The sequence below is a fragment of the Strongylocentrotus purpuratus genome, unplaced genomic scaffold (genome assembly GCF_000002235.5).
Source record: "Strongylocentrotus purpuratus isolate Spur 01 unplaced genomic scaffold, Spur_5.0 spur5_scaffold_5, whole genome shotgun sequence".
NCBI classification, from domain to species: Eukaryota; Metazoa; Echinodermata; class Echinoidea; order Camarodonta; family Strongylocentrotidae; genus Strongylocentrotus; species Strongylocentrotus purpuratus.
The window spans coordinates 32,931,385-32,950,667 of NW_022145611.1; the positions used below are offsets into that span (position 1 = coordinate 32,931,385).

General features: G+C 36.6%; 1 protein-coding gene across 1 annotated transcript; it reads left to right on the plus strand.

Annotated features, from left to right (window-relative positions):
* The first annotated feature begins 2,666 nt into the window (after positions 1-2,666).
* Positions 2,667-11,494, plus strand: LOC115929684. The gene is made up of 2 exons (XM_030999496.1): positions 2,667-2,963; positions 11,052-11,494. Exons 1-2 carry the CDS (start codon positions 2,933-2,935, stop codon positions 11,477-11,479), a joined length of 459 nt encoding a protein of 152 aa, XP_030855356.1. The 5' UTR covers positions 2,667-2,932; the 3' UTR covers positions 11,480-11,494.
* The last annotated feature ends 7,789 nt before the right edge of the window (positions 11,495-19,283 follow it).

Here is a 19,283-nt window from a genome sequence, read left to right on the forward strand (position 1 = left end):
TCTAAAAAAAACATTGTTACTATTATTTGTGACAAGTTCACAAGCACAAATTGGCCCCTTTAAATGCACCTCGCAGTTAAATGAAAGTTGCCGACAGAGTCGAGTCGGTAAAAAAAAAAAAAAAAAAAAAAAAAACGATTTTTTTTTTTTTTTTTTTTTTTTTTTTTTTTTTTTTTTTTAATTTTTTTTTAAAAATCGTTATAAACCGAAAACCGTCCAGTTTTGACTGGCGGTTAAACGGAATTGGAGATATCCGTGATGTTACAGCACTATTTTCAAGAGCCCCCCCCCCCCCAAAAAAAAAAAAGTACTCACTACCCCCCCCCCCCCCCCCCCCCCCCCCCCCCCCCCCCCCCCCCCCCCCCCCCCCCCCCCCCCCCCCCCCTCTGAGCGAATTATCGGCCGGCTATTTCGCCGCTAAATATTTCCTCACGAATTTGGCCCCCTCCCCTGCCGCTGGCTGAATCTGCCCCTGAGTGAAACCTACATTCAAGTTCCGCCTCAACTCCTTGGAAATATCTCCCTTTTAAATAGTTGTATTTGTTATTTGTGTGCAAAGTCATCTCCAATCGAACTGAAGCGGCACGTGAAGGTCGTTGGCCATTTGTACATAATCTTGAGAGTTGTCTATATATAGTTTGAAGTTTGCTTCGTGTTTGCATCCATGTTCATTCAAATATTTTATTTATATTGTAAGTGTTGAAAATGGCTAGATCTTGAATGTGTATGCCAACTGCACACAGGGGCGGATCCATGAATTTCTCCCCGGGGGGGGGGGGGGGTAAATATATATATATATATATTTTTGGGGGGTCTCAAAAAAAATCGCAACGACTCAGCCGACCGCTGGATAAGCGGGGGGGGGGGGGGGGGGGGGGGGGTAAGAGGACATATATATTGTTTGTCCAAAAAAAATCACAACGACTCAGCCGGGGAGTGCCGCTGCATACAGTCTTGATTCTAAGCAATGGCCTCGTTACTGTGAGCCCCCAGGATCAAAACCGTGTTGATGTGCTATATTAGTGCCCTTTTATGAGGCATTAATTCCCATTACTGTCAATTATGACTGAAGGACAAAGGTCTCCTAGTTGATTAGCATAGTAGCACACACATGCTTTAGCAGTCTCGCAAAACAAACACTCCCCAATTGTCATTCAATAAAATCTGAGAATGTATACTGTTATCTAGATCTATTAGGAATAAATCATTGTCAAAATCATTCAATAAATTGGGGTAAAAATAATTATTCCACCATTATGACCAACAGTGTATATTAATGCAGTTTAATTACATTTTGTAAATCGTCACAAAGCAATGAATTGGCTCTATATACCATTCGTCATTCCAGACATTATTGTAAGCGTTGAAAGATTTTAAAAAGCCTGTCTTATGCCTTATTTTCATGGAAAAAACGGTTGAAAAAAAAATGAATTGGAAAATTTACTGTTAGAGTTAGTTGCACTGTGAAGCCTTCAAAGAAAACCATAAATATCGTTGTCGTTTGAGAATTTGTTCAGGATACTTTGCATGTTAGAAGGTTTATACAGTAGAATGTATATAGTAAGTAACATTACATACAAAAATTACATTTTTTTCACCAACCTTCAACAATGTTACTGAGTCATTTTGATATTGCTATAAACCTATTTAATGTGATTTTATTGTAAACTGAATGTAATTTAGCTTTCGGGCTGCTATTTTCAGTAGTTTTAATAAACCATTCAATAAAGACATTACCAGTACTAGACCAACTCAAATCTTTATATACATCATACATTTTAGTCATTCATTTTTTGATCGTTTATTGTGTTGTATATTGACTTTGTAAATTGAATAATTTCAGCTTCCCAGCTGCATGTTTTTTTTATTGCAAAAAACCGAATCAAATCAAATCAAATCAAATCCTCCTTTGGAGGGCGTGATCACCTTGAGTGTACATCTGCCCCGAAAATCTGGAACTAAATTCTAAAAGCTTTTTTGAAATATTATTCATTAGTAATAACTTCCAACTGTATGTTTCTGTGATAATTAGTAATTAAACGTATATGCTTTGTTATGCATTTGTAATGATTTGATAACGAAATGTAAGCATGGAAAAGTGTGATTTGTTATCATATATTTCATATGTAACTTCAATAATTTGTAATATTCTGTTAGATTATATATATATTATCATTCTTTTATTATTATTTTTTTGTACATTGAATGAGCAATAAAGTATCTTTCAAAAGAAAAGAAAAAATTATTTGTTTTCAACATATTGAATTTAATTCATTATTTTGTGTGTGTGGGGGGGGGGGGCAAAATAAAATGTTCCTTCCTGATTATATAGCAATGTCATACATAATAACCCCCTCCCCGAAAGAAAAAATCATTGAAATGTGAGCGAGTCTTATTGACTCCCAGTTGAAGCAATCAAACCCATCACGACAGCCGAATCGTAATGGTATAGCGCCAGCTTTGTATAAAGCTTGCGCCATAAAGCGTAGATTTCGTATATGCTGTATAGTCTGAACAGTGAAATATATCCCATTGCACGTAAACACAGAGTGTATAGAGCCGCGTTGTATTCTTAGTTGGATTCAAACAGTGATGTACGAAAAAAGATCAGTGCCCTCAGCAGGTGCATGAAGGGAGCAGCGCTTGGTTTGAGTTCGTTGAGCGCACCCCGCTTGGAAATTCACCTGCAAGTACCCAACTACCGTACCGAAGTACCGCATCGTACATTTCTAGCTTGCTAGCTCGGGCTTGCCATACGCGTACGTACCCAGGATAGCGATTTGCGTGATTTTCACTTCACTCGACGCTCTTCACCGGCCTGAATTTTCAGTCATGCTGTGATATATTTCGTGGAACTTTTCCGGAATATTACGAAGTACTTTTTTTTAGATACCTTGATGTGGTGCCATACACGGATCGAATAAATCCAACAATGGGGACGTTTCTATTCCAGTGTTTACTGGGTGAGTATTTCTGGTTGGACCAGTAGAAGGAAGTGGCTTACTGCACGGACGTGAGCAAAATGCCAGTCCAGCAGACAAGGCTTGCCTCGGTTTAGAGTTACGTTGAGTTGTATTAAGCCGAGCTCTTGTGAAGTTGTATGCTCGACGGGGAGTCTCATATCTATGACCGTTTGAATTAATTTGACCTGAAATTAAATTTTAAATGCCTGTATTTATTATCCTTATATTATTCCTGATATTGCAATGAGTGGATGAGAGAAAAATATATCATGTATGAAATAGGAGGCAATGTCAATGAGGTGATTTGGAATTAGGGGACATTGTGGACCACAGTGTGGATGGGGGGGGGGGGGGGGGGGGGGGGGGGGGGGGGTTGTGGGCCTTGCATTTAAAATTGCAAACTATCACAACATATAGGAACTTAATGGACTATTTATCCTCTTTTGACCAAGTATATATTACTTTAAATATTTTCACAAATGTTTCCTTCACATTTTAATATTTTGTATTTTGAGATCTATCAATAAGTTTTGATAATTTAAACATGGTAATTTTAAAGTCTTATCCTTTCTGGATTTAGGGATGATGAAGAAACGTCTTTGATGGATGTTGCCATTCAATCCTTAGCACATTGGCACAGTGAAAAAAATACTTGGGGGCTCAGGGCGAATTTGCCCCCGAAATGCCCAAAAGAGCCCCCGTAATTTGCATAGAGTTCAATGCAATACAAATTTTAGAGTGTTATTTTATGCAGGCAAGCTTGAAGAAAAAAAAACCCGAAAAATAAATATGAATTTATTCCCTGCATTGGCATGAAATCAGTGAACAGATTGATCCTTTTGTGTGACACCTGACAGACATTTGTCAAAAAAAAAATGCAGCAGTCCAGTACCACTTTTAAGAATTTGACAACGTATGTGAACGTTGCCGGAATCTAAACTATAGTTTCAACCTTTCATTATGCATTTGGCAAGGCTGAGCTCTGTACTGGCTTTTTAAAAAGAGGGTCTGGATTATTATTTTTTTTTAAATTCCATAAACACTCTTTGTACAGTACAGCATATACAGTATATGTGTAACTTGCCTGAACAGCTGAAGCTGTATACTGGATTTTTGGGAAAGATGTCTATTCAGCTGTTTAAGCTTTAAACAAATTTAAACATATTTTGTTAAGAGCACTGATCTGAGTTGCATTCATTGTATTACTGGTAGATATCATTTCATTTAATTTATTTCATATTTCTTATGTTACATATGTGCATTGCTCTGATCAAGGGCACAAAAGTGTTACATATGAGGTGAATTTCAAAAGTCAATGATAGACTGGCAACATTATTTTTGTAATCTGCAAACATTATGCTACACATAGCTAAAAAATCAGACCTTAACAAATTGCCATTAAACGGCAATCAGTAGCCAAATATCACATCATCAAAAATGTTATGTACATAACTCGGTGTCCAATTCATGCCGATATTTCTCTTTTAATTTAAATTTTTTTCTGACAAAGTACATTAGATGTTAAAAAATACCGTAAACAAAACTTAAAACCATTGCCATATCAACTTTTTTCAAATTAGTTATTAGAATATGGCCAAAACAAATGTGGACACCGAGTTATGTACAGTACATCTTATTCTCTACATGCTTTCTCTTAGCCTTATTGTCAGATATGTTTTTGCATTAGTCTAATAACGACTTCAATTGAAGGAATGATGTGTTTCTTGAATGAAACATAATTTGCAATGTGTAAATAGTTTGTAAACTACTTTTTCAGGAATGAAATGTAAGATTTCTGTACTTAATCGTACATAACTGTGGACACCAAAAGTAAGTAGTTTTACATTCAAATTATAACTTCTTGTTCCTTAAATTCAATAAATGTTTGTTTAAATGAAAATGCAGAAGGGTGCAATTCATGCTGAAAGAAATAAATTGATTCATTATGATAATTTATTTCAAATTTTGATTGGTAGTAACGTACATAACTCAGTGTCTTTCTGAAACTTGTTTGGAGCTTCCCCCAATGGTATTTTCTAATATAAAAATGCTAATTTGTGTCTGGGTCTCATGGTTTTGGATAATTGAACAATTTCCCAGTGTTCAATCTAAGTGTACCCTTGATCTGAGCCATGCACATATATACATTCAAATAAAGTGCAAATTTTTTTTTTTTCAATGATACATAATAAAAAACAAAGATAAATGGTCAATATCAATATATGGAGTACTGATTTAACTAAGAGAAATATGATTAGACCTACATGAAAGCAAGCTTGTATAGCTGTAGGCACCAGTGAAATAATTTGTGGTAATAAATCCTGCAATTGACAGTGAAAAACATAGTTGGTAAAAAACAAAAATCAGTGATAGTGCATGAGAAGGCCCATTTACACCCTTTACACAGCCACCATAACCATTTTGAACATTTTTTTTCACTGTCATTTACCTTACTGGGAAAACCCATCAAAAACGGGTCTGTGTTTGCACATTCATTTTTTTAGTGTGTGGGTGTATGCAGAGCTGCCAACCATTCCGTTTTTGCCGGAATTACTCCGTTTTTTCCTCCAAATTACAGTATTACGTTTTGTCTTCATAAAATACGTTTTTTATAATTTTTTTTTTTTTTTTATAATTTTTTTTTTTTTTTTTTTTTTTTTTTTACATACCACACGTCTTACAACTGCCCTAAAATGGTGATTTGACCACAAATTCGATAGAAAACAAATTTTAAAGCATACTTGAAGAGAAAAATATTCTCAAAAAGAATGAAATGCCGATAATACCAAAATAACCAAAACAAAACAAAACCTGCTTGTATAGAAAAAAACAGCATGAGGAATGAACATTTCTGCATTGGAAGTGTGTCGCGCGTGGTTGTAAGTTTCGTTTTTTTATGAATTCCTTTTTTTGGTCGCACAAGGTTGGCAGCTCTGTGTATGCGCAACTTGTCACTGCTCTGCATGCGATTGCGTGGAAGTAAGGAAAGTCAAAAACTGGAATCATTCATCGATGTTTTGAGTATGTACATTTACAAGTAACAAAACTAGGTGAAATTTCTGTCGTTGCTTAAAAAAAGAAAAAACCAAGATCTTGATTAAAATGAGCCATGGTTGACGAGTCTGTAGACTGATAGATGATTTGGAAGGTGTTCCATTCCCAATCGAACATATTAACTCTGCGACGTATCCTGCAAGCTCCTCTCCCATTTGCTCTCTACTGAAAAATCTAAAATTTCTGATTTTTCCTTTAAGAAAATTTACAATCATGCATGTACCCTAAATATGATTATTGCAAATATATTTCTATACAACCCTTGTATGGTAAAAATCTATGCAATGATGCAAAAAATGTAAGTTAATAAAGTTTTCTGTACAGAACTTGCGAGCTATGCTGAAGCGCTGCCAATTTTTGTCTCGCCTGCATAGCAAAAAGCGAGACATAGGCGGCTTTTCCGGTGCGGCGGCGGGGGCGGCGACGGCGACGGCGTCAACATCAAAAACTTAACCTAAGGTTAAGTTTTTTAATTTTTGATATAATTTTGAAAGTATAAGTTCTTAGTCAATGAAACTTGGACTATAGGGTTATCAAGTCTCCCCAATCATGTGAGTAGAATTTCAGGTCACTAAGTTAAGGTCAAACTTCAAAGGCCATTTAAGGCCAACAAACTTAGACTTTGTTGTGACATCAACATTAAAATTTTCAAAATGCTTCTTCTTTGTTATTTTTCAACCGATTTTGATTCTGATTGTTTCATATGATAGGGCTAGGAGGGGATTTAAAAATTTCTACACAGAATCGTGAAATTCATTATCTATGCTAATTTATGCAAATTTATTCGAAATCACAAAAAAGGCTTCTTCTTCATTTCTCGACCGATTTTGATTTGGTTTGCTTTATATCGTAGAGCTAACTTTGGTACACTAAACTTCTACACAGAATTTTGAAATTGTTCTTCATTAATTAATTATGGTAATTTATGCAAATTTATTCCAAAAATAACAAAAATTGCTTCTTTTCCCTCATTTCTTGACCGATTTTGCCTTATCTGGTAGAGCTAAATTTGGAACAATAAACTTCTACACAGAATTGTGAGATTTTGCTCCATTGATTATTTATGGTACTTTATGCAAACAGGCAAAAAAATTAAGTTTTTCATTTCGGGGGCTCCATTTCAAATTTTTGGGAAATTTTCGGGGGCTACTTTTTCACTTTTCGGGGGCTCTTTTTTCCATTTCGGGGGCTCTCTTTCTGGGGCTACTTTTTCATTAATTCATAAAAGGATAGGTCTACAGTTTGTTAAGATTTGTTTAGTAGGCTAAGGTTTCGGGCTTCCTGCTTCATAATTGCCTATTAAAAAAGAAACCCCTTTTTCTAGTTCAATAACTAAGTTTTCATGCATTGATTTGATGCAAGAACTGTAACATAATAGACCCCAGATTGTGATTATTTCTGGCCATGTATTTCGATAACCATTTTTCAAAATAAAATTTTCACAAGAAAATCAGACAGTCGTTTAAAAACGTAGACATTAGTAATACTTTTACTAATTCTAAGCTCAGGTTTCGTACATCTATTCACGTAACTATATTGAAATCGCGGCAATAATGATGCAAACCAACAGATAACAATTCCAAAGTGTCAAATCTTTTCGACTCGAGCTCAGCTAGTGAGCTAACTCAGCTCCGGGAAGCTCCATGAAACACCGCCGCCGCAGCCGCAGCGGCCGCGCCGGTGTTGGAGCTTCCCGGAGTTACTAGCGAGCTAGCTCAGCTCAAATCAACTCACACGCACCGCACAGCGGCAATGCACTGTATTGTATGCGTGTCAGTCACGGTGATTTTGTCTGCGTTTTCTTTACTTTGAAGAAATGATTATCAAAATTACGAAAACATGGCGAGAATAATCACAAAATAGGATTTAATTTCATACCTCTATTAATGAAACTTTATAAAATAGCGGCAATCGTGAATTCGTGATGGAAATTGATTGCAGTTTTAGCGATGTTTAGTGGTCTAGGTTCCGCTAATAATATTAATCTACCAAAACAAAATCGACCACCAAAAACTCGACCCCTACGCTCCGTCTCGATCCCTCGCAACTGCGAAAATGTACCTGTTTTGGCGTACTTGCGTACGACATGGTAAGCCAGGTAAGGTATGGAATATGATTCGAGTTTTTTTACGACTGATTTTTGTGTACAATTTTACACGGAGATTCAGCGCACACAATGAATACGATGCTAGAAGAGAGCGCGCGGCCGCTCGTAATCGTTACGGGGGCGATTTGAGATCATTTCACTTTTTGATGTCGCCCCCGAAATCGGATTTTGAGCCTATTTCGGGGGCTGTTTATGGTGTTTCCAGGGCGAATCTGCCCTCCGCCCCCGTGTATTTTTTTGGCTGTATGCAAATGAAATGAAATTATGTTCCTTCCAGGGCATCAAATTTCTATTTTTTGACCAGTTCAAAAGTGTACCACATAAAATTTACGATATTTGTTGTTGTGAGATGCGGATGAGCGCTACGTCATTGACGTTCTGGTTTATCATAGTGAATTGCGTTATGCAGGCGAGACCGCCGAGAGCGTTTCCCTTGTTATTTGATTGATTGCAACCTCAAAACTCTCTTATTTTTGATCAGAATTTGCTAAAACTTTAACTGACCCATTACTCCCATTTTCTGCTTCTATTATTTAAAACCAACATAATATCAGAGTGGACCTCCCCTTTAATGTCCTTATTATATTCCTTGAATGTTTTGATCAAACTCTTGCAGACCATTTGCACTTTTTTCAGACTTTTGTTTGACTGCTGTTTTGATCAAACATTCCTTCTGGAACGCCTTCATTGGTGAGCCGTCATTGGTGAGCCAGCCAGACTTCTAAGCTGCATTGATTAGCAACACAAACACTCACTTATGTCATCAATAACATCTTGCCTTCCCATTCATCCACCATGCCTATTTAGGGCTCTCAGCTCAGTTTGACAAAGAGCACTGTAGATAAATGGTCAAGCAGAACCACTCGTAGGTTGACCAACATGGTTTACAATGTACTGTCCAGTACTGCTGAAAACTAGATGAAAAAAGAGGTGTTGCTTGCCTCTTCCTCTCTCTCTTCGTCTTACATGGCTGCTGTCTCTGTTGCAGTAGCCAGTTACTTATGTTATACAAAGGACAATGTTTCTCATAGATTGGCCTTTCTGTGGCACATATTACCTCTCGTGTATTGTTGGAAGCTAGCTGGAATGGTTGGGTATGGGTGTATTGTGGGGGTGTAGTATGTCCTATTGTTCACCTGATTGAGGCTCTGTGGTTTGCCTCTTTTGTGACCTTTGTACCCTCTATTCACAGACTGCCGCTCTGTCTGTAGGCTTAGGATTGTACAAATGGGATTTCACTCTTTCTATTTTGTTCTGAATTGCTAGATTGTAAAGTACAATAGGAAAGAGAGAGAGAGAGAGAGAGAGAGAGAGAGATGGAAGGAAGGACAAAAGGGGGGGGGGGGGGGGGGTGGAAGAAAAGGAGATACAGAAACGGATTGATAAGTTGGATTTGATACAGTTAATACATTTAATGATATGCTGTAGTTGAATAAAGAAGGCAGAAATCAGAGAAAGTGAAAAGTAATGATACTACAGTAGATTTACAATTAAAGCTCAAGGAGTGAGAGTCAAAAGATACAAAACCAGTATTCATACAAACATTTTGTTTTTTTCATCTTGGTTTAAAACCCTGACCAATTTGGAAGAGTTGATCCTCTAGTCATCAAATGCCAAATTTTGCTATCCTGTAAAATACCTTAGTAAAACAAATTGCTAAATACACAAAGCCAATTCATCATGACATATGAAAGAGATATCTTTTAAAAAGTTAAAAATAAACAGACAGTTGATTATGGAAACAAAAAATTGTTATGGTGTAAAATACAACATTTTTTCAACTGTGTTTAAATGTGTAGGCCTTCTTGCAAGATGGTATTCCTCATGTCCGCATATTCATAGATGGGATTGCAGCAATGACAACAAGTAGTTTAATCAAAAGATCCCCCTCCCCCCCCCCCCCCAAAAAAAAAAAATGGATTAAATTCAGTTTAATCAATTTTCATACATTTAGATGTTAAATGTTGAATTCTTTGTTTATTCATTTTTGTAAGCAGTCACAGCTTTCCAACAGCTACATGTATAGATGTTCATGCACAAATTGAGTGCATAAAACATGTTAGTTAATAGCTGGCTTTAGATTTTGATGTAAATGTAATCTGCTGTTTTTGTCTTCACTCCTATTTGTACATACATGTATCTTTACACGGCTTACATGTACTGTCATGTCTTCCATAGAAAGAAAAAAAAAAACAGCCTAGATTAGAGTTTAGCATTTATGGTTTTGCTCCCTTAATCGTAAAGATATAATCAAGTTGGTCAGAGGACAAAGACAAAGAGACAAAGTCACAAAGACAAAGACACTATCTGTCAGGAGATAAACTATTTGGACTGGTCATCACTCATTCTTTATATTGACTTACAAGGAGCTGAGTGCTTCTTTGTATACATCTTGTAGAGATAAAAGCGTGGGTCAGAATAGATGGTTTGTGCGTGGCCAATAAGATTGGGTTACATGCACAGTAACTGGGAGTAATAGTGTAGCCATGATAATGAAATGCTCCACAAAGCTATAGGCCTACTTATATGTACGCATGTACCCAAACGCCACTGTAAATTGATAAATGTGTCAAATGTTCATTATATATTTTGTCAGTGGGTTGCAATGTTTAAAATCAACTACATGTAATTATCATGAGTGTATGGTTTTTGTAAATCTAAATTTGATTTAAAAGTTAAAACATATCAAACAAACAGAAATATGTCCCAATATTCTGTTAAGTACGATGATGTATACATAACATCCATAGGAATCAGAATCAACTGTTTTTGGAGAAATTGCCTCTAGTAGGTGATATTCGCAGCAGGCCAAAATCTTAAATGTATGTTCATTGTTGTTGTAAATTGTAATGTACTTACGCTATGACTGGTCTAAGCCTTCATTTGCTGAAAATGTGCATTTTTCTTGTTTTCTGTCTTCCCATTAGTTGTATGTGTGCTATGGAGTTGTGAAGCCCTGGTATTCACAGTCCAGCCAATGAGTATGACGATACCGGAAGGAACCAGTATCATCTTATCCTGCGAAGTAGACCAGGCTGAGAATGTGGCCTTCTCTTGGACCTCAACAATGTCCCTGTCGAGGATTCATCTCGGATCTTCATGGATACCAGTAACAGTCTCAAGATCGGTGATGTATCGAGGGAGGATGCGGGGCAGTACAGATGTGTGGTGGAACCAAGCTCTACTGCTGAAGCCCCAATGTCTAGTGATCCAGCCAACGTCAATGTCACATGTAAGTATACTCTTTACAATCCCAATCCTGTCCTTAAATGTCTCCTTTCATCTCCATAATAACAATTATTTGCAATTTACATATGATGCCCTTTCTAGTTTCCACTGGATACAATGTGTCTAAGACTTCCATTTCTTCATGTGATAAACTTAAAAATATACAGGCTGGGCCACCCAAATCTGTTAGGAAGTGGCTGAAATATCAACTAGAATGAACGTGACTACCAGGACCTAGCACCAGTTTAAAAAGAAAATTACTGATTATTTCACAGCTTGTATGTATGTATTTAGGTACATTTATGGTCTACATTTAATAAAAAGGCGGAAAACAAAACATCTTTGTCTGCCCAGGTGAATACCTAGGTAACTGGATTATAATTGCCTGTTCCTGAACTTCCTGTTCGGCAAAATCAGCTCTTGATGGATTTGGTTGGGATACTATGGATAGTGTACCCTGAAGTAGCCCGGGTCTTGTTAGAACTTTTCAGCTGTTTGACAAGGTTAATGACTTAATTTGTCCAGTTTCATTTGGCAAGTTTAGTCAGAAATAAATGAACTTGTCAAAGAGTAATCATTAAACATTAATAACACGAAGAAGACCTTCTCAATGATTATGTGCTAACTTTATAAGCTTATTTTTTTCCCTGCATCTCTTTAAATTCTGAGCTCATGATTAAATTCATGAAGCAATTGAATATTACATAAATGTCAACAAAGAAATTGTTACTTAGAAGGTGTTCTAAATTGTCCTCTTCAAAAAAATTGATTTGTTAAGTAGCTTTTAATTTCTCAATCTTTGCTAAAACAGAGGATGTGAATTATGTTAACAGTTAGTTAATTCTTTCAGAACCAAGGCCTTGTTTCTTCAAACATATTTCAGAGAGGAAATTTAGATTCAAGTAGAAACTAGTTGTGATTTTATTCATTCAGATTTTCGATACAATGCCTTGATTTAACATCCTAACCTGGACTTGAACTCATGTCTGACTCACTAGAATAAGAAGGTCAGGTATGCTAGGCAAGAAACCATCGTTTATTTATCCAGTACTCCACAAAGAAACCAAGTCAGGCAGTAAAATGGATGTGACAGTGTCCAGTGCTGTGGGGTCACGTTTGGAAATGTGTTCTTTCTTGATGGAGGGAGAGAGAGAGAGAGAGAGAGAGAGGGGGGGGGGGTGAATATATTAATTTATGATTCAAGACTGTTTTCTGCCTAGAAGGAATCCATTAGCAATTATATTTGATTTATTTGAGGATGTACAATGTATATACTTGTACATCACTTTAGAAATTGGGAATATTAAACCATTTACTTGTTATTTTGATAAACATAAATCTTGCCCATTGGTTTTTATGGACCTTTGCTTGTGTTGGGAGAAAAGATTAATTTACTGAAAGTTTATGAGAAATCATTAGAACCACTCTTTGTGTTGTACATGTACCGGTAGTTCATGTTTTGGTAGTACACTGCATAGGACTTTCATGTACATGTATGAATGTTTTATTTAGCTCCACCATTAAGTTTTTAGACCAGTTCTTACAAATCATTAAATGTAAAGAAGTTATGGTAGTAAATACTTTTTGAAAGAAGTTGAATTGGGTACAGTTTGCCCCACTGCAAGCAATGCTGTGAAGTTCTAAGATACATTTTAGGCCAAATTGTTTTAGCAGAGAAAGTATGTACGACGGGTACATGTACCTTATGAATTCATGAATTATGGTTATAATGAATTCAAGTGTGCAGCCCTAGATCATTTGTAGAATTGTGAACCAAATCTGATGCAGAAAATTATTATGTTAGTCTCAAAGTAGACCACAAATACATGTACATGTTGGTAGTCATCTGATTGATTGTGCTGATCCTTTTATATTACATAGTGTTGGGAAGGAAGTCAATAGTGAAAACAAAAATTGGAACAAGAGTGAGACAAGAAAATCCAAGACTTGAAGCTTCAGGTATCCGTCTTCTTCCTTCAGCTTTCCACAATATCAAGTTGATAACTCGTCCACAGGCACTGCCTCAAGTTCACAAACATCCATATATTGCAGAGGATGAAACACAAAGATCCCTCTAATTAAAATCAATACGAGCGGACTTCTCTGAATTATTCAGTGTTACTTGAATCCGGTCCCTGTCCCTGTAGCTATCGCAGATTAATTTCGGAACTTTACTTTATGCTCTGAGAAACAAGATAAGAGAATGATGTCTACTTTTCATAGGAATGACGTTCAAAGAGGCTTATTTTACTGCCTAAAATACATTTCACTGCCTCTAGATTGAGAAAATAGCTAGGAGGGAGACAGGGCTATGCTTTCTTTAGTTATTGATTATCTTATTGGGTGTGAGTACGGTGAGGGTGGGGTAAGAACCATGAGATAAAACTAGAGATGGACATACTATCGTCTCAGGTGTAGGAAATTGAATTCATATCTTGCTGTAATTGATGTGACTATCTTAAGGCATCTGTTTACTCAGTGACTGCAGAGTTCTTTATTAATGTCTCCTTCGTTCCCACTCCTTCTTGCTACATGAACATGTACATGGTGTATGTTCTGTCTCAAACTCATTCAATGTATGATAGACAAAAATGGGATGAGGTGGGTACTCTGAATATTTATGTGAAATGTCCATGAATATGACCTACCTGATTAAAGTACCGATAATGAAACATTCTTTCAAAGATGAAGAAACAAAAAAGATATTTGACTGAGAAGATACGTTCATCAGATTCTCTCTAGGTGTAATTTTGCTCTGAATCATTTTCTTTTCGAGGACATTAGACTATCGTAATTAGAAGTGGAGTCAAGAGCGCAGCTCCTTCATTAATTCTCAAGCAACGTAATAGGACAAAGTATTGATGGGGAAAAATGAAAAACAAAAAAAACATTATAAAGAAGATCAAATGCAGCAATAAGATGTCATCTTATGAGTGTTAATGACATGTGGAACATAGCAGCAGGAAGGCTGTAGCTCTAGAGGAATTAGGGCTTCAAGAATCAAGTGGAGCGAATGAGACATGAAACGTCAAACTGTGCTACGCAGGTGAACTTCTCACTAAATTTCATTCCAGTCATTTGAATCTCAGCAAGAGTAATAGCATGGGTGCACAGAATGCGTTCATACGAATTTAAAACCTCTTCACAACTTGAAATCTCTTCACTGCATGAACATTAGCCTACATGTAGGTGTAGTCAATTTGAATATATTATTTTATTTTAAACTGTCACGATTTGTCAGTGCATAACAATTTACAATTTTTTTTAGTAATAGTACTGACCGATGAGAATCCATAGTTTAGCTTTGTAGAAAGGCATTTTCAGGTCAGATTTTCCAATTTGGTATGTATTACCTACATGTTTAATGTAAAATGTAACAACATATGCACAAGCTCCACCAGAAACGAACTAGGTCATGTCAGAAGGATAATCTACATGTGTATCATCGTAGCCTTTCATTAAGATGTACAGAGTTCTTCCCGAAAAGGTTTCATTTAAACAAAACTCAAAATTTGAGGCCAAGTCTGCTGTATATATTGCCTGTACTATAGCTTTGATTCAGACTTACCGGTATTTTCTTCTTTGCAGATGGATATTATAGGCCCTATTTGTATTTTTGACATCCAATCTTGAAGAATTAAAGCTGGGTATAAGTCTAAATCTCTTCCATTCTTTTGCCCTTTAGTACCCATCTTCCTTGTGATTTGTAGAGATGAATCTTGTTTGTCCATTCCACTCTACTGCAGCTGTCTGAGCACACAAATCAAAAGCCAAGTTCATGGCTGACACCTCTTTTCCCCCCCCCCCCCCCCATTCAGACTAGCAATATTAGGGGTACGTTTATGCTCAACTTTTTCTGGCCAGAATGAGGCATTTGTTATGCTTTAGTTCAAAACACGGTTGCGTCCTTTCTCATTTTTGTAGAATCACTGAAAAACGGTGATCATAATCGCCGAATCGTAAACTCACAAAAAAGAGCGTTTTGGATCGGCGATTTGGGGGAAGCATAAACGCACAATCATTTGTAAACGCGTTTAAATGGGGTCCGAATGCACAGTGCAGGTTTGCAAATCCAGCTGCAGAGCCAGAGAAGTGAGCATAAACAGTACACCATGGAACTGCAATTACGATGAGCGTTTACGATGAGCATTTCAAATCGCTCATTCTGCCTTCAAAATTGAGCATAAACGCACTCTTAGTACACGGCATATCCTGAGCCTGATGGCACCCGGATATGAACAATGTTAGCTGTTCTTTCATCCCATCGAGCAATGCCCATGGATGATGTAAACTGAAACAAAAGATATGGTATAAGCAGCCATCTCCAAGACATCATTTCCAAGACATCATTTCCTTATTGCATGCTATTTTATTCGACAATTGCATCATGCATCCCATGTGTATCGGTAAGCTAAATTTCCACTATCCATAATTCTTTAAGTTTAGGCCAAGTAAAAAAATATATATGTTTAGCGTCGCCTCCCGCTTCCTTTTTGGGGGCTCCTATTTTTTTTTTTTTTTTTTTTTTTTTTTTTCTTCAATGAATTAAAACATGAAAAACATACTGCTAAAAGGATCTATTTCTGATTTAAAAAAAAAAAATTAAAAAAAATACCGGCGGCCATCTTGAAAAATAGCCAGACTGTCCGGAAAAATGTATAGAGCGGTCATTTTATTATTTCATTGAAAGAAAGAAGAAAAAAAAGGGCCTCCTCCTTCCTATTTTTCAAAAAAACAGGAAGCTAAACATGTTTTTTTATTTATTTGGCCTTAGACCTTATTTTTCTTTACAAAGATTTTGTATGAATTTCCTAATGTGAACCAAATGTATTTCCTAGTGTAAATGCCCATAACACATTCCAGATTCTTTCAAAGTTCTTTGATCATTATCGTCCACCCCATGTGACTTATGTGTGATGATTATCAGTTTAGGTGAGAGAGGGGTCAAGAAGAAAAAAGAGAATGAACAGTTGCAAACTAATGCCAAATTGTAAAACTGTAGCATGGTTAAAATGAATGCAGTATATACCGGCTAGGCGTATACAAGAAAATGATAACAACTTACAAGATTTACGATGATTTGAAGAATAAGAACTACATTGTAAAATACATTTCTACCTGAAGGTGGATTGGTAGCCAAATAATGGTAATATAGTATTATCCTTTTGAACAGACAAACTCCATTGTCGCTCTCAACTGATGATTTAAATTAAGAGACGGAATATAGACCAGACAAGAGTGAAAAGGGATGCTGCTCAAGAAAGACCTCAGAATGAGAGACGGGGAGATAAGAAGTAAAAAGAGAAGTAATAAATAATGGGGACTGGCCAAACAAGATGTCAGACTTTGTTGGTAGATGATAGATGACCTATTGACATGGTTGTTTATAATCCCAAGGTCTAAGATATTCTTTGTATCTGTGGGTGGATCCTCCCCAGAAGGAATTTGTCACTGCTCAACTTCTCGCTGGAGATAACATACATGTATACATGTTATAAGGCAGTCCAATATTACCAAATTTTGAACATCCTACACTTGCTCTAAGGTGATTTATATTTAAGCGTAACTTAATTTTTAGCATAGATTTTAACATATTTATTTAGAGGCATTAAGCTACTGATGTTGATCCTTCAGTGATCAAAACAAGTTTGGTCAAATGTCTGAGAAGAATGCTTTGAAGGTAAAGTCATTCCAGTGATCTGAAGAGATAAACGCTTTGACAAGCAAACACTAGATGAGCTGCCATGCATACCTCTCGTACACCAATTGGGCAGGAGGCTTTTCATTTCAATTATCATTCCAGTCTGTTGATTTCTATGGGAAGGAACCAATGCATTAGATAGATAGGTGGCTGCCTTATCAGAAAAGCTAGTTAGTCAAAGCTAGTCGTTATCCTCCCAGACCTGTCTATTGCAACTCCAGTCGGCAAAAGGCCCACTACAAATTACAAAATTACAAATCAATCTAATCTTTATGGTACAACTGTATGTTGATTTGAAGTAAAGCAGAGAAGCAGAGAAAGCAGAGAAACATCATATCACTCTATACACCACCCAAATACCTGATTTGAGATCTTCAGAAGACAAGTTCTTTTTAAGTTAATTGTACTTCAAAACAAGTCCATGTACATGTAGGTCTTGTAGGAGAAATGAATGAATCATTTTACAAATAGCCAAAGTAGCACAAAAGAACCACACTACACTTTAAAAAAAAAAGTACAATCATGAGCCCTGTTAAAATTTGCTCCCCCCCCCCCCCCCCTCCAGCAAACCCTTACCGGTACTTTGTCCACTATTTCTGAAGCTACTGGAATTTCCTGATGCAAGATTTGAAAATGTTTTTTGTGGTTGTTTTCGCTAGAAAGCCAGAGTCTTGCTGTAATAGCTTATACAGCTGTAAGGCAGGCAGGTTAGTGATTTAAGCCCGGCATCAGTCAACGCTTGTTACCTGGTCATCCATCATCATGTCCAGTCAATTACAAGAATCATTTACACTCATTAATCTCAGGTGGATGTATAGACAGGTCATTCCCGGCTGAAGTGTGAATGAATGGAGAATGAATTGGTGAGAATAGAAACCCCTGCAGATATCTGAAGTTCTTCTGAACAGATCGTATGATTGATGATTGAAACATGTAGTTTGACATTCATGTTCTTACACACAGACAGTTCAAAGCATTCCTTTCTTTGTCATCAAAGCTATAACTTTGAATTGTTTGAAAAGCTATTCATCCATTGGCAAAACAGAGTAAAGGTTATTGCTACATTCAATTTGAAATATTGTAGGAGACATGCAGTAAAATATCAAATCACTGCTGCTCGAAGTCAGAAAAAAAGGGAGTTCAGAAAATGAGAAACTTAAAAATAATGGAGTTATAATCACCTTCTCCCCCTCCCATTATCATCTATGTTAATAAATTATGGCAAGTTCAAAGATAGTTATTTTAAGTGGAATCATTTAATTCCACTTATCAATCAATTTTCATATCTGTCAGGAAACGAATTTCCCAGCCCCATTTCTGGTGTCAAATTGAGCTGACATAATGCATGGTTAAAGCCCTCGGTATCCATACGATTGCCCAATATTTCATGCTCCATCTCAACAGATATAAGCTAATGGGATGCAAGGCGATCAACTATTCCCTAATCACAGGCTAGTCTTATTATTCTAAGGTCTCTCTGACAGTGTAGTTGTTTGCAGATCTTGATCAAATATTGATGGAATAGTTATGGTATGCTAGAATAGACCAGTAATGAAGATGGACATGGCATTCCAATACAATAGGAGAGTTCAGAGAGAATATAGAATTGGATTTCAAAGCAAAATATTCCAATATTGGAAGTATGAAAAAAACTTTTATATTGAAGTTGTCCTGCTGATGTTTGGCTTGTCATAATATATGACACAGTTTTGAGGTATTTCAGAAAATTTCTTCAACGTGATTAAATAAGCCGTAAGTATTTTTTTGAGAAGAATATGTTGTGAATTTGCAGTTAGTGAAGATAACAAACTCCTATGAAAAAAGTTCAAGAACATAACAGAAAGATGGAAAATCTCTGCGAGCAAAACGGCAAGTAGTGGCAAGAGACATCAGAAGTAACGATGATGAAATATTAGCTGTCTCGTCCATCTGAACTTTCTCCCAGATGCTATTCCCATCTCAACATTCTTGGTTGGCAAACATGGAGTTTGAAGCCAGTCTCTAGCACATCTCCTCCAGCCCATACAGACAGATTTGATTAGGGGTTGAAAAGTTGTTTCCTTTGTCCGAGTAGACTCTGTTTCCAGCCCTCTCCCATCCAGTCCTAATTCCTGGCCCTCCTTTCCACTTATTAGTTTATTCGTAACCTGAAATGTTATGAGGACCAATGTCATTCACAGATGTAGATGTAAATCTGTTAGAAAACCCACAATAACAAGGCATAAGCTGA

Excerpts from the sequence above, each read along its gene's own strand:
- LOC115929684 (XM_030999496.1), top strand. The coding sequence starts at position 2,933 with ATGGGGACGTTTCTATTCCAGTGTTTACTGG. Across the intron at positions 2,964-11,051 it reads TCTATTCCAGTGTTTACTGG|TTGTATGTGTGCTATGGAGT; the intron begins GTGAGTATTTCT and ends TCTTCCCATTAG.